Genomic DNA, 16,771 nt, shown 5'->3' with positions numbered 1-16,771 from the left:
CAGAGTAAGCATAACACATATTGCAATATAGTAGTGTGTTGTAACTTACTTTTTATTTTTGGCTTTTCTAAAGATGATATTAGGTCCCTTTATTCCACCCTTCCTTTTTTTAAATCTTATACAAGTATTTTGTTCCCATACATCTGTTGCTGATTTAATAAGAGTACCTGTAAAATAAGCTTACGATTAAAAAAAAATTACATTTGTAACATTCCGTGCAATATATATTTTTTCAAAATATTTACCTGAGCTGAATTATAAATAGTCGAGTAATTCTAAAAGAAATAAAACAAAAAGGTCAATTTAAGCTCTGTGTGTGTGACTTTACACAAATGGTGTTTTTTTTTCGAAATAAGAGCGTCTGATTGTTGTTGTTCTTTAAATCATATTTTGTGTTATCTTTTTACGGGAGGGGGAATATAAAAATTTTAGATCACATAAACCAGTGAATAAAATGAGTATAGCTATTTCCAATTTTACCGTCATCGATTGTATTGTAACAATTAATTTGAAGTCTACACACACTGCTCTTGATTTTCATCATTCAATTCACTATAACATTTTTGCTACCATATTTCAATTACTGTATCATATTAGGTAAAAATTATTAACAAACATACCGAACTCCAAGGTAATTTAAAAAAAAGGAAGAATCCCATAAACTTCACAAAATCAAACGCTCGGCTATATCAACCAACGGAACGAACGAAAATCAACTGTCATATTCCGGACTTGGTATATATATATATACATGCATTTAAAGAAAAAAGTGGTGTGTTAAATCTGGTTTAATAGCCAACTAAACCTGCCAATTGTATGACAGTTGTTTATAGTTCCGTTATACGAACAAAATTTGGTGAGCAACCCGACCAGACATAATTGGTTAACGTGACAATAATTGGGACAAAGCAGCTAAAACTGTGTAAACGTACAGCACAGACAAACAACACAGCTGACTTAAATTTTTTATACAAATATACAAAAAAAACTTACAAACACACCAACAAGGAAACTTTTTTTGGTGATAGTGCATATTCTATAGTAAAATATAATGACATATGCACTTTCCTGATAAAGTACAAAGTAAGTAAAATACAAAAATTAGGGTATACAAAATAAAACAACGCTATCAAACCTCATGTGTCCGAACCGCATCTCTGGACACACCAGCTTCAGGAACGAACAAAGCAAAAATTAGGAAGCGATCCATGGTGAATATACATTCGATCTGAATATGAAATTCAATGTTATATTTTATAAAAATAAAAGTTAGTTAAGACTCATGTGTGAATAGACGATTAAACAAACTATAAATTTCTGCCTGATCGTATATTCAATTTAAAAAAAATTAACCTTGTTACATACTACTTATCCCTTTTTTAACTCGGTACTGTATTGGCATTTTCCATCTTTTGCTTTTATCCTTAAGAAGCGTTCGCCAAGTTTCGCTTTGTTCCTGTAATATATTCCATCCAAAAATATTTATGCAAAATACTAAAAAAGTATTATTGAACTGAAGCTCTAAAAATCTGTACATTTTATAAGTTGTTTAGAACATGTTATCATATGACATTTTCACGAACTTTCTTACTTTTAAATGTTATGTAAGATTGTGACGTCTCTTGTGGATCCGCCGTTTTCTGTCGGAGGTGAAATTCATGCATTAGTCTCTGATGCGTGATTTTTTATCATTAATTGTTTTTGGCTTTTAACTAGCTGTCAGTAACTGCGAGTACTCTCAAATCGTACTTTCTTGTTTATTTGACCTGTTGATACTAATTTAAATGCTTTTTTGTAATTTAATGTTTACTTATTCAGTGTTATATCTGGTCTGTATACCAGCTTTGATAAGTGTTTGGTATTACTATACATTTTCAATTCTTCGTACTATGAACATCAAAATTATTTATTTTGTAAAAATATTTCCTTTCTCCATTTGAACTGTACACGTATACCTAACAATAGAATTATTTTCATTTACCTGTGTTTAAAGTAGTTGCAAATGGCTGATATTTTTGTTCAAGCATATTGTTTTTCTTAAATGGTTTAACATTTCACAGCGGTATGCCATGTTACTTTAAGTATTCTTCCCTTAGTTTATTTATTTTGTATTTACATTGTATCATAGATCAAATTTATCTGTTCAGTGTATGTTCACTGGTGTTAATATGTCTTTTGATTGAGTTAAGCCATTTCAATTGATATTTTATAGTGTGTCTTTCAATGTTGTGATGTTACACTATTGTTTCAGATAAGGGTGAAGGTTTGGTACCATTAAAACGTTTAAACCCGCAGCTACTTTTTGCACCTGTCCTAAGTCAGGAATCTGATGTTCAGTAGTTGTCGTTTGTTGATGTGGTTCATAAGTGTTTTTCGTTTCTCGTTTTTTATATAGATTAGACCGTTGGTTTTCCTGTTTGAATGTTGAAGACCGTACTTTGACCTATAATGGTTTACTTTTATAAATTTTGACTTGGATGGAGAGTTGTCTCATTTGCACTCATACCACATCTTCTTATAACTATTAAAAATAGTTACTCCCATTACTGTAAGGAAATTATTGGTAGTCAGGAAAAGTTTTTCTCAATCATATTTGTTTTCGACTTTGTTTTGTTGTTGAGATGGATGATATTATTTTATTAATTACCACTGAACTGAGTCTAAAAGCCGTGCCACTCCTACTAGAGCCAATTTTCATTAATCCTGGGTATTGCTTAAAAGCCTTAATAATATCTTGTATATCTTCTTTGTCCAATATAATATCGTCTTCGATTAATCCATCAACATCCTCTATCAGCTTCGCAGAATTCCGCTAAAACAATTTAACATGAAATCAAATCAATGTAATCAATTACAATTTTTAATATAATACCGAATATTCAGTTTTCTTTTTTAAATTCAAAGTACAAATTTAGATGATGTTTTTAATGCTTTTTAGAGAAAAACGGATATATGTATGTAAAAGTTAAGATAATAAATCAGCTATTTATTTTATATGATTTTAAGTTTAAAGCTACAGGATGTTTTTGTTTATACACAGATTTGATTTATAAGAAAAACCGACATGGTTAGAAAATACAAATAATAACACCATTACAAACACAATTCCAATTTAATATTCTTTTCATGGTTAGAAAATACATAAAATATCACCATTACAAACTCAATTCCAATTTTATATTCTTGTACGTGTCTACAATAAAACAAATCTATTCTATTTTTAGAAATTTATCTGTGATTATATAAACGTCACAAAAATACTTCACTTTTTGTGGCGTTCATACATTCGTGTGACACACAGTTTATACTTCGTTTGTGGTGTACTTGTGTACCGTCGTAAATTCATGGGAGGTGTCCGATGTTATTCTGTGGTTTACATGTTGTAATGTACTATCATATTATTTATTAATGTATTTTTCTATCCTGATTATTCTTGCGTTTATCTGTACTGTATTCCTGTCACGTAATGTTGTCATTTTAGCGGTATTTTTAACATTGCCATATAAGCGGGAGGTTTGGCTAGACATAAAACCAGGTTCAACCCACCATTTTTTCTTAGAATGTCCTGTACCAAGTCAGGAATATGGCAGTTGTTATTAAATAGTCAGTTTCTATGTATGTTAGCTTTTGTTTTAGTTGCAGTTCAGTGTTTCTGTTGTTTCGTTGTTTCCCTCTTATAGTTGATGTGTTTCCCTCGGTTTTAGTTTGTAACCCGGATTTGTTTTCGCTTAATCGATTTATGACTATTGAATAGCGGTATACTACTGTTGCCTTTATTAAGAGGATTGTAGAGTCAAATACATTATTGTCACGCTAGGGAAATAGTGCAAAAGGTTTCTGGCGCACATGCATAATATTCATTTCAACTTGTTACTAGGCCGTCTTATTTATTTCAATCGCAAAGCAGCCAAATTTTTTTTCCAAAATTTGGTCACAATTGTTTCATTAATTTTGTAGAGCATAATTTTGATTTTCATCATGTCTTTGTATTTCAGTTCTTAAAAGGTCAGCATATTCATCTCCAAAATTCTATAATCCCCCTCCCCCTCCCAGAAAATCATATGGTCGTCACCTATGAATATCTTTAAGTTCGTTCACCTGCTATTTGTAAATATCAAGGAAAATCATAAAAACGATTTCAGTTATATTTTCCCTCGAAGTATAACATTTAAATATCGCATGATCGTGCGATATGATGTACTCTGTCGGATTATGCTACTTAACACAACCCTATAGTGATCATTAGGCTTTGAAACCGAGCGGAAATTAATCCAAATATTACATTACCACAAAGTCATTTGAGTGTATGCATATGTAAATTCCTGGAAGTACAATCATGCGTTTATAAATACAATTGTAAGTTCTATGACGTAATTTTTGACCAGAAAATGCACAAATAGTTCTTCCTGCAACAAAAACCAGTATGCATGGTTAATTACAAAAGTCCAATGTATGCATACATATATTTCAAATGTCTTATTAATGCATACTATACCGCTATGTCTCAGGTATTCATAATATATTGCGAAGATCTGAGGTATGCATAATATATTGCGAAGTTCTGAGGAATGCATAATATATTGCGAAGTTCTGAGGTATGCATAACTATATTGCAAATGGTATAGTTATGCATAAATATATTGCACAGGTTTTATTTTTTGGATTATATATTGCATAGGTCTTATGTTTGCTTGCTTATACTGAAATGGTCTTAGAAATGCATGCATATATTGCAACAGTCGGTTTTATTTAACCGACACATTTGTGGACAAGCTAGAGCTTGATAGCCAGAGAAGGTTAAAATAATGAGATGTAGGATTTACATTATTGAGACAAAAACTAACCAAATCAACCACTGAAAAATCAGTCACGACCGATTAGATTACTTTTTCTGTATCATACCTTGGTAGGGTTTCTTTTTTTCCAGGACTTTCCCTTCATGCATGTAAAGTTAGTCTATATTGTGATTATTATCATATCGCCAGTGCAAATATTAGTCTTACTTACTTAAAATTATCATACATAATCATAAAAAATCAAGTTGCGATACATACAAAAAAGAGGGAGAAGATATCAAGGAAGAGATCAAAAACCAGTAATCGAATAAATGATAATAACACTTTAATTCGTGCATCCGTAGTGCTTCCTGGATTTATCACCATCAGGAACACTCAAACACCAATATTTGGAAGCCTAGAAGACATAAACACGTGATGAGTTATGTGAACAAAAGGGACCTTAGAATATAGCCAGATTCATCTGAGGTCATTTTAGACTGAGTGAGTTTGAACTTTGGAACTTAAACATATTCAACATAACATATTCAACATGCCAAAAAAATATATAACGACCATGAAATGTTATAAGATAATACTAATATACCTCGATTTTTTCATTGTTTGCCGAAGCTATCATGTCGTTTAGCTGTGCCATCAGTGGCCATATTTCTGCCCTTTCCTCCAATGTGTCTCCAAAAAGATGGGAATCAAGAAGTGTCTACAGATAAACAATACAAAACTTAAACAAAAGTGATAATCAAAACTAGTTGAAAGAAACAAATGAGTGATACGTTTTTTTTAGTTTAAAAAGGTCCATTACTCAGTCTGCAAAAGTAATTGTTCAGTTTTATATAAGAATTAAAAAAAAGATGTGGCGAGACAACTCTCAACTATGCTACGTTTGCGCAAAAAAATTCACACTCAGATTTTTACGCTGACATATATAACTTTAACCACAGATAATAATTTCAAAAAAGATAGATGCAAGTGAAAAAAAAATAAAAGCTTCGTAAAGAAGTAATCAAGAAAAAAATATAAAGTTCTTGACCTGTAATTCCGATTTCTTTAAATTTAGACTTTTCCCATTTAAAGTCAATCGAAGGTCTTTTATTACTTTATGGACACTGTTTGTCGGGCTTGGACCTAGTCTACCTGTCAATTCTCCTGGCCCCGCAGAAGGCTTTGTTTCTGCTCCTTTCAATAATATTAAACAAACATGCATATAAATACTATAAACAAATACAAGTGGAGATTTCTCCTTTCTAACATTATGTCATCTAATGCAAACTAAAATTATAATTATATAAAATTGCTATTATGATTACGTTAAATAGTTAACGTAGCAAAAATAATAAAAGTTTTCGATACGAGTAGTTTGTATGGAATATACATGAATTATAATAATATTATATATTACATATGATGTAGCAGTCTTCTTGTTACATTGGTTATTACGATCACGTGATTCAATGGGTATTCCATGTATCTAAAGCCTTGTTTCTATTTCTAAGTATATGAACGCTATGTTTCTATTCATATATATATATATATCTACGGTCAGTATTAAAAATCTTGCAAAAAACAATGTAAAATACACAGAATGAACATTGGATAAAATAGAGAATGAAAACGTGTAATGCGCCAATGAGACAACAACCCGATTAAGAGCAGAAAACAGCCCAATGCCACCAAATGATGTTCAATGCAGCGAGAAAATTCCACACCCGAAAGCAGGCTTCAGCAGTCCCCTATACAATAATGTGTACTAGTTCAGCGAAATAGACGACACACTAAACTCCGAAATATACAAATGAACCAACATAAAAAAACACTCAAACGACTAACAAAGGCTAGAGGTTCCTGACATGGGAAAGGCGCAAAAATGCAGCAGGGTAAATCATGTTCAGTGAGACATCAACCCTCCCTTAAACCTCTAGCCAATGTAGAATAAACAAACACACAGCAAGGTGCACAGTAAAACTCAGTTTAAAAAATTGAAGTCCATTTCCATAATACAGTCCTCGGTCAATATAATTTGAACAGGTCCATATATAACATATTGACCTTGTCAAAAGTCCATAATTGATAAATATATATAACACCAAACTGGGTGTTTTGAATATTGTTGTTTGTTTTTTTGGTCGTTTTGCGTTTTTTTTTGTCATTGCGTTGTCATTTTGTTTTCGAATTATGAGTTTGAATATTCCTCTGGTATCATTCGCCTTTCTTTTTTATAAGATATAAAAAAGTCATATGCGTACTACGAACGCTTATTTTATTCCTTGTGGTGGTCGATTGTTCAATAAAACGGACATAACATTTAATAACCGTATCTGATGAGGTCTAGTTAATTCGACTGTATCTTAAATCTAACCTTTTCTGACTAACCAGCAGAGAATTGATTGATGAGAAGCATAATACAATAGTGTTCACTTATTAAAACAAAAGAGTTCAGACAAACAAGAAAATTTGGTAAAATTATTTTTTAATTGAACTTTACCTTTTTAGCTGAATATTGTTATGGTATAGCTCCCGGTAGCAAGTGTTTTAGTTTTAGTAGATTTGAGTATGATTTAAAGGTTACATTTTGTGTGTGAATGTCCAGTTAAACAAATTGTGTAATTTTGATAGAACTCAAAGTTGACCTAAGATGGTTCTGTTTCGTCCGTTCTGGTTATTCCCATCTCAAACGTTATGCATTTTTATCATTCCAAACTTTTAGTTTCGAAAATATATCATGAAGGAGTGCATGTGTATAATAGCCTTTTAGCTAGAATATGTCAATATGTCAGGTGGGGTTCGTGTTGCTCAGTCTTTAGTTTTCCATGTTGTGGTTTGTGTACTGTGGTTTGTCTGTTTGTCTTTTTTAGCCATGGCATTGTCATTTTCGACTTATGAGTTTGAATGTCCCTTTAGTATCCTTCACCTCTCTTTTTGGATTTTTCACTAACTTTCGTCACTCATCGTTTAGCTCATAACGGGTAAACATCCGACGATTAGTACATTGTTCATTATCAGAAACAAGGACAAAAAAAAACGATGGGATTTTGGCGAGAACAAATGGAATCGAAAAAAATTGGTAACGATCATCCTAGACATTACGGCGTCCGAAAATATTAAAAGAAATATGATATTACCATTAAGAAACAATCAGTTGGTACAGTAGCTTCTTTTTTAAATAAGCCGACTATCAAGGCAAATTACGATAGAAAAGGCAAGTTCTGAAATAGTTTATCAACTCGGATGACAAACTCCAGAAGAATGAATGACATTATTGAAACAAATGAATGCGCATCATGCATTCCAAAACTTTAAAGCTAATCATCAAATAAGATAAAAAATATATATGTTTCTCCATGACGTAACACTAAAAAGGCTGATTCCTTCCGCAATAATTTTGTAATAAGATCTCTTGTTTCTACCAGTTTATAAATATATGTCGGAATGTAAAGTATTTAAATCTTAACAAAATGAAAGGCTAATCTACATAAGGCTAAATCTAAATTCACTCTTTAAATAAAAATGAATCATTTATTCTGTTTCAGTACATTCTATACAATATATCACAGAAATTAACCCATTAACCACTGCATTACAGTATTCTAACCCCACCTCATTCTTGATAAGCCAGTCAAAATTCAGACGTAGTCCAGTGGTTGCTGTTTGCCATAATTGTTTATTGTTTGTTGGTTACCCTTTTGAATTGCTCCACATTTTATTTAACAGGAGCACTATAGCTTACTTTACGGCAGGGGTTATTGCCCCTTGTCTAAGGCCGTACGGTGAAGAACTCAAATTGTTCATATCTTTGTCCTATGGTAGTTGTCTCATTGGCAATTGCACCACATATCCTCATTTTATATTGTATTATTTCAAGGCAAATCTTTTCTTCTTTAACAAGGTTCCTTACCTTCTGTCCATGAAATCACAAAATAGAAGCTAAATAAGACTTTAGCTTTGTCTAGCATTGTTTTAACTATATCTTTTGCTAAACCTTTTCACCAATACTATATATATTGATGTAAAATTTGCACAAGCTGTTACTCATAAAAAAACATTTAGCGAATACATCTTAAGGTTAGTTTTTAATTAAAAATTGAGTACCGTGACATAGTTTTAATAAACTGTAGTCAAACATTGGAATATGTTTGCATCGTTTGGCAAAATAAGGAAACATCAACTTTATTTATACCATTAATATTAGATTACAACACCGAACATAAATAAATTTACACAGCCCAGTCCACATCGTTTGCATTTAACAATTATCTAATAATCACTAAACACAAACCCTTTTCCTCCATATCAAAGTTTTTTGTAACATATTTTAAAATTTCATGGATTAGTTATTGAGTTCTTTCATTAATTACACATTACACGGCCGGTCTGTATGACCTATAACACGATGTCATTCAGTATTTTGAAAACAATTGCCGTGAAAAAAAGTAACACAAATAGAGAAAAAAAAATCATTTATTTTTAAGAAACCACAAAAGGCGAACACACAACTCTGCAAATCATTTAAAGAAAAACGTTTTGAATCTTTAGTGGTCACATTCCAATATATATCATGATAAATTTTAAACTAAATGTTTATTGTATCAGATAATATTATTAATTTGTATTTTTTAACTAATTTGATTCGTTCAGAGATAGTCACATGTTGAACTATATTTCCGAAGGTAGAGAGAAAACGGCGGATAGCAAAAAGCATATTGCACAGCAAAAAGCATATTGCACGGTTATTTTTAGAATATGTTAAAACCGATATACTTTGTGACGTCATGTAATGAATTTCATGATATTGTTATAAGTTTTTTAAAAAAATATCTATGATCGATTATTTGAAGAAAAAAAATCTTCATATACATAAGATGTAAAAAAAAAGTAAATTAAATAACAACTTAAATGTTGTTATTGTCTAGGAGACAATATGATATCTATAAAATTCCAACCGTGAAAATCAAAAAATCAAATGAGGATTTTGATACAAATATGGTCGGAAATTAATAATATAACAATTATAGCCTATTGATGAGGTCAATACAGGATATATCGACCCAAAGAAGTATTTCGACCTCGGACTTCGTCCTCAGTCAATATACTTCTTTCAGGTCAATATATCCTTGTATCGACCTCATACAAAGGCTATAATTGTATAGTAAAATGAAATGTGATTATTTTTTTTCCATAAAAAGGTTCATATTATTTCTTTTTGGTAAAACTTGTATTTTGTTAAATTTTAAATAACATTGATTGTCCAAGATCAGGCAAACGAATAATTTTTATCTTGAAGAGCAATGCTTGAACAGGCTGAATTAATTATAGGAAAATTTGATTCCTTTTACCAGTTGGTAAACCTTTAATTAGTTAAAGCGTATGATACCTGGATAGAAGCATACATTAATGTTTTTATTAATTTATTTATTATTTTGTGGTGCGATATTGACCACCACGTTTTCTACTAAAGCTATTATAACAATTAAATGAAAAATAATGTCATACATACTCATTATACAATACAACAAATACAAAGTGAATTAAACCAAAGTATATGTCCTTAATAATTTTACTTTATCTCGCATTTTTGGTCTTTTATTTGTCTATCTAAATGTATAAATTTGATAATTTCAAATGGTTTAAACCAGCTTTGATTTCTGTAAACATTTTTTTTTTATTATAAAACAATGATAATATACGATGTTAAAATGTTAAAATTAATCATTTAATCAATATACATCTTCAAACTGGCATCTTTATCGACCATCAGACGAAATAAGTTACAGATATTACACCATTGTTACATTAAAAACTGCTGAAAGTCTTCATTTTTTTCTGTATATCTTCCCACTTCTTTCTAATGCAATTTGTCTTTTCATCATCTATGCGTGTAGAATATAGAAGTACGATTTCTTCTTGGAAGTTCTTAGAAGGCAAAAACAAGGACTTCTGAAATGAAATATAAAACGCACATTCAAAACAAGTACGGCTAACTGGTGCGAAAGCTTTATAATTACAATATTTTACCATTTGCATCTTTTCCCCAAACTAAACTCTCTCCGGATCCCTAAAAAAAATCTATCCACCCGAAAAAATAAACTACCAAGAAAAAATTACAAACAAATAAAACGATAACAAATAACAACACAATAGCTACAATCATATACTATAGTAACCTTGCTTGGTTCTTTCCCCGGAAAACATTCATCACTGTCCTTTTCATAAAAGTAGACTGATTTGATGGGGTTGGCCGGACCCTTTCCATAGGAAAACTTGAGTTTCTGTAAATAAAAATTTTCAATATAAACTACATTTCTGATGGACCTTTGACTTTAAAGATCCTATGTACTTTTTAAAATTTGTCATTAACAAATTTGGTTCCGCGATTAATAACGTTACCTAAATAAAGGTAAAACAGTAGTATGTTTCCTCCATAGGCGACAATACTAACGTTTTCTTCATTTACCATTATTTATAATAAAAACCTGGATAAAACAGTTATGTTTGATACATTGTATGAGTAATTTATTACTCTGTTTTAGAAATTCATGTCAAATTGTGGCACGACCATCTTCGAACGGAGCATGTTGTAGTATCCATGGCCACCGTCATTTTACATCAAATTTATGAAAATTTGGAAGCCTTTTCGAAGAATTTCAAAATAATATTTTAACGTGTTTCAAAATTCATATTGTTAATATAAATACTGTAGTTATTCATAAATAAATCTTAAAACATATTATACCCTTACAGTCAGTCACAGCACTCCAAAGTTAACTTCTCTCACCTTCCTTGAGTACAAAAAAGGATAACCTGAAGCCAGGTAGATGTTATACTACTTTTTTTCCCTAAACGCTTCCATGGTACAGTAAAACAAGGATTAATTTACGTATACTGGATTGTTTAGCGTATAATTATTTTTCAGGAAAAGTAGAGAATGAGGATTACCTGCAAAATAAAATCATCTTTCCCAAACTGTTTCTCATCTTTTAGTAAATCTTTCTCATATTTTAATAGCTCCTCTTCTTTAAATTCCTGAAATTAAATGAGAAACAAGAAAAAAGAAAAGAAAATAGAATTACTATACCTGGCAACAATGATATCTGAAATAGTATTCATTTATAAAATCAAAAAAGCTTTGTCAAATAATTCATTTTATTTTCTTTTTTTTTCATTTTGAATAAGAATAACTGTGATGTTTGCATGATATTATAGATAAATATTTTTTTGGGGTCTAAAATTCCATAACCACAATTATTTTACGAAAATTATCTTTATAGCAATGTTTACTTTGAAAACAGACAACTATGGACAAATGAAGATGTGGTGTGAAGTATATATTTTCACGAGTTAAGAATATCAATATATAAGTACATACAATAGTATGTCTGGGTATTTGGAATTAGTCATTTTGGTCGAAGTTGTTCAATAGAAATAGAGATTGGAAAATATCAACATTTCCCCAGGGATAAGTACAACATTGTGAATAAATAATGAATACTAGTAAACAAGACAAATGAATTAATCATTGATTGAAGAAAGTACATTTATTGTTTATCAATTTCTATAAACGGTCCGTTTTCGTAATTCCATTTGTTGATCCCGTTATTTGACATTGAAAAAAAAAAATTAAAACGACGAATGGTCATAGAATGGTCTCAACGCATTGAATGAATGTTGCAAATAGTTGGATATGAATGTGCAACAACGTCTCCACTATACACGAAGGTATGCACTTACTACAGAGTTTATCAAACTCTGAACGGTACATAACAAATGTACTATTTCTTATTCAAGATTGACTTACCTCTCTAGGTTCTGTCCTACCGACAACCTTATAAAGCTGACGTGTATAAATCCTGTGTATAAGATCCTTTGATTTTTTCAGCTCTTCGTTCTTACTCATAAGGATAACATCAACAACACTGTCAGTTAATTTTTCATATGCACCCATCTCCTTAAAGGCCTCACTCATCTTTGCTTCTGTCCCGCTAAAATTTAAAAATCAATTATGAAATGTTGACAGATTTTTCGAAGTCGATTGTGATACTCATTGTGCGTATCGGTCAATGTCATGATGGCGTACATAAAGCTTTTACTATTAAAATTAAGAGCCCTTTGTTTAGCGTATTTCTTGTAAACAGCAACCTTCTACTAAATTATGATAGGAAATGCATGCTAAAAGTATTGTATTAACTTGCGTGGTATTTACACAATATGTAGGTCTTGTTGAAATATTTAACAAATATATGGAAAGTTCACCTTGATGAAAAAGCAAATTTCTTTGTCGAAATTCGAAACCGATTCAAGATTCAAATAGTCACACAACTTTAAATTTAGCCATATACCAAGGGCATTCCAAACCACAAGTAGAGGAATAACAGACAACACCAGGACTTATAGACAATAAGCAACAGAAAACCCTAACTGATAGGAAAATTAAAGACTGGTCAACAAAAACTACACCAAAAACGCAATCATAACAATGAACCAAATCATAATGACATATAGGAACCATTCCAATCTTTTGTTCAATAACTTCAGTTTTAGCAGCAACAATTTAACAAAACACCCATAATAGGACAAATGTCCTGTTATATCGTATCAAGTAAGGAAATATTAGTGCTTCTTAGATGTAACCGACATTCAACTCTCGTAAGACGATGCAGGAAGAGACAAATCAAGGTACCAAACAAAAACTGTGGGAATCACATGAACTCCAAAAGAAGAGAGATCTAGTGTATCGACAGGATAAACCTCAAATAAGTTAAATTCGTTTTGTTACAAACAAGGACAAAGGGGGTCTCGAGAACATAACTGAAATGCATTCATCTCTTTATTTGATGCACAATTATTTTTTTTACTAACCCGTGCTAGAATCAATAAATCTGTTATGTTAAATAAATCTGTATTAGTTTTTCGATCTGCTTTCTACGAAATACCCTACTCACCTACAGACCTATATAGCTATAGTATCGTTTTCATAACAATGTGGATATATAACGTCGTATTTAGTATAGACATTTAAACTGTGGGGTCACCAAAATTTCTCAACGCCTAAATCAAATAATTCGAAAAACTAGTACAGGAATAACCTTTGTGTTTTGATTAATATTGAATACTTAAACGTTCTTTACTTGCGTTTTTGCTATGTTTTGATAAACAATGTTTATGATATCGCACGTTCTTTAAACATACAAATTAATTTTACTAGCTTTAAAAGTTACAATGTATGTGTTGGCTATTATCTTTTTCGGACGTCAAAGCGATTAACCCATTGCAGTTGTCTAATTTTTTCACTTAGTATCTCTTAACTTTAATCTTGTGTAAAATTTTATTTTAGAACGAATGCATGATCAACTTTCAATAGTTGTGCAATCACAAAACATAGACAAAATATTCTTTGTTATGGTCTTTTTCGTACTTGCAAGATATTGGACATTAAAAAGCTATTTGACCAAGCCTTATGAAATTTGCATTTACTTTACGAAATACTAGTAGGTAAAATGTATAGTTTGGTGTATTTTGGAAACTGGAACTTTTCTGTTATCTACTATACTTGTGAAAAACCCTTGGTAGCAGAATGATTATGCACCGACTATTCTTCTTTTTCTGAGTGTGTGTGTGTGTTGATTTTTTTTTGTGAGGGAGGGATTGTTTTTTTTCTCATGCACATACATGAACATTACTTTTTTAATCTTAGTGTCGTTTTTTTTTCGTCTCTAATTTTGAATGTAAATCAATAAGTTTTTATCCTCTTTTTTCTGAAACAAAGTATTTTTTTTCCTTTCCAATTTTGATTTAGAATCAATTCATTTTTTTAAACGGCCCAACTTACACACACACAATAATTGACGGTAGTTTATATATCATCTTCGTCCTTTTTAAGATCGCAATTAAAATGCACATATAATGTATGTATTAAGCAGGAAATTAATTTTTTAAAACGTGGTCAAAATTTGCTTAAAACGGAAAAAGCAACAGCGTAATATGGATTGAATTTGAAGAAATTGTTATAGTTTACAGAACGTTACTTTTTTCCAATATAAACATTCATTTTTTTTAATTTTTTTTTTTTATCTACAACTTTGGGGCCCTTTATAGCTTAATGTTCGGTGTGAGCCAAGGCTCCGTGTTGAAGACCGTACTTTGACCTATAATGGTTTACTTTTATAAATTTTGACTTGGATGGAGAGTTGTCTCATTGGTACTTACCACATCTTCTTATATCTATAAATCGATTAAGCAAAAACAAATCCGGATAACAAACTAAAACCGACGGAAACACATCAACTATAAGAGGAAAACAACGGAACAACGGAAACACTGAACTACAACAAAAGCAAACGTCAACTTACATAGAAACGGACTGTAGATAACAACTGCCATATTCCTGACTTGGTACAGGACATTTTAAGAGAAAAATGGTGGGTTGAACCCGGTTTTATGGCTAGCCAAACCTCCCGCTTATATGACAATGTTAAAATACCGCTAAAATGACAATACTACGAAACAGGAATACAGTACAAACAAGCGCAAGAACACTCAGCACAGAGAAATACATAAATAAATAATATAATAGTACATTACAACATGTTAACCGAAGAATAACAACGGACACCTCCCAGGACACCTCCCAGGACAGCACACCAGGACACCACAAACGAAATATAAACTGCGCGTCACCTGAATGGAAAAAAGTCACAAAAAGTGACGAATACTTTGTGACGTTTATATCATCACAGGCAAATTTCTAAAAATAGAATAAATTTGTTTTATTTATAGACACGTACAAGAATATTAAATTGGGATTGAGTTTGTAATGGTGTTATTTTATGTATTTTCTAACCATGACAAGAATATTAAAATGGAATTGTGTTTGTAATGGTGTTATTATTTGTGTTTTCTAACCATGTCGGTTTTTCTTCTAAATCAAAACTGTGTATAAACAAAAAAATCATGTGCATATAGTTGCTTTAAACTTAAAATCATATAAATGAAGTAGCTGATTTTTTTTTATCTTAACTTTAGTTGAACACTGAATACCTTGAATCAATCCAGAAGGAAAATATAGTGGATCAGAACATCGCATCTCCATATAAGAATCTAACATTGTATACGAATAAAACAAAATTGCAACACATCGTTCTTAAGATAAAACAATTCTGACGTAAGGAGAACCGATGACAAAAAAGTTCTGAAGATATTTGAAATTAAATTCAATGTTTGAAATACTGTAAATCTAACAAAGCTCTATGCAACGAACAAATTTGCATATACGTCCGATGCTATATAGAATGTAAGACGTGTCTTAAAGAAAAAATGGAAACTGCATAAAATAAAAAAAAAAGCTGACAGAAACAAACAAATATATATCAAATTGTATCACCAACCACATTTGATCAATTGTCTTTAAGAGTTCCAATGATAGATATTAATCAATGACTTAAAATACATAATAAGTTGTCCATTTAGTACAATGTCATGTGTCTGAGAACTGCTCATTAATACAGGTTTAAGTTGGGGCGCAGTCCGAAGTGAAAGAAATGTGTAGGGTGGACAATATTAGATATGCACCGCTTCAAAGGGGCCACATTTATTTATTTATACCGAACTAACAGTAGAAGGCATTTCGCGAACCATTAAAACATATGTGAAAGAAGATCTTGCTCATCTGTAGTAATAATTGTCAAAATAGTTACTTATTCAAAGAAACAAATTGATAAAAGCACTTGTTGGTTGTTTCTGAATCCTATTTGCCACACTGTGAATCTATATTGTTTAAGATGTATTTGATTTCATAATAAAATGCTTTAACACTAAACATTTACGCCAGAAGATTATTGTGTGTCTTAAAATGCCTCATTTGTAAAACAAAGGAAGAGACACTTTTTGTGAAAATATTGGAGGCCCTGAAAAGGGCCGTTTGTGAAAACTGTCCTAAGCACCAGATGGATTTCAGATACTTGTTGCTTCGTCACTCCAAGGTATTC

At 31.1% G+C, this 16,771-nt stretch overlaps 1 protein-coding gene across 1 annotated transcript in view; it reads right to left on the bottom strand.

Moving 5' to 3' along the window:
* Nucleotides 1-11,551: 11,551 nt before the first annotated feature.
* LOC127702886 (deoxynucleoside triphosphate triphosphohydrolase SAMHD1-like) overlaps nucleotides 11,552-16,771 on the bottom strand; it is a 29,950-nt gene continuing 24,730 nt past the window's right edge. Inside the window, exons 9-11 of the mRNA XM_052207191.1 lie at nucleotides 12,586-12,769; nucleotides 11,727-11,813; nucleotides 11,552-11,569 (exon numbers count right to left, since the gene is read on the bottom strand). Of these exons, the coding sequence (XP_052063151.1) occupies nucleotides 11,552-11,569; nucleotides 11,727-11,813; nucleotides 12,586-12,769 (289 nt within the window). The remainder of the gene's footprint in view (nucleotides 11,570-11,726; nucleotides 11,814-12,585; nucleotides 12,770-16,771) is intronic.

The sequence above is a fragment of the Mytilus californianus genome, unplaced genomic scaffold (genome assembly GCF_021869535.1).
Source record: "Mytilus californianus isolate M0D057914Y unplaced genomic scaffold, xbMytCali1.0.p SCAF_5, whole genome shotgun sequence".
In the NCBI taxonomy this organism is placed as follows: domain Eukaryota; kingdom Metazoa; phylum Mollusca; class Bivalvia; order Mytilida; family Mytilidae; genus Mytilus; species Mytilus californianus.
This window is presented reverse-complemented; position numbering and strand designations above follow the sequence as displayed.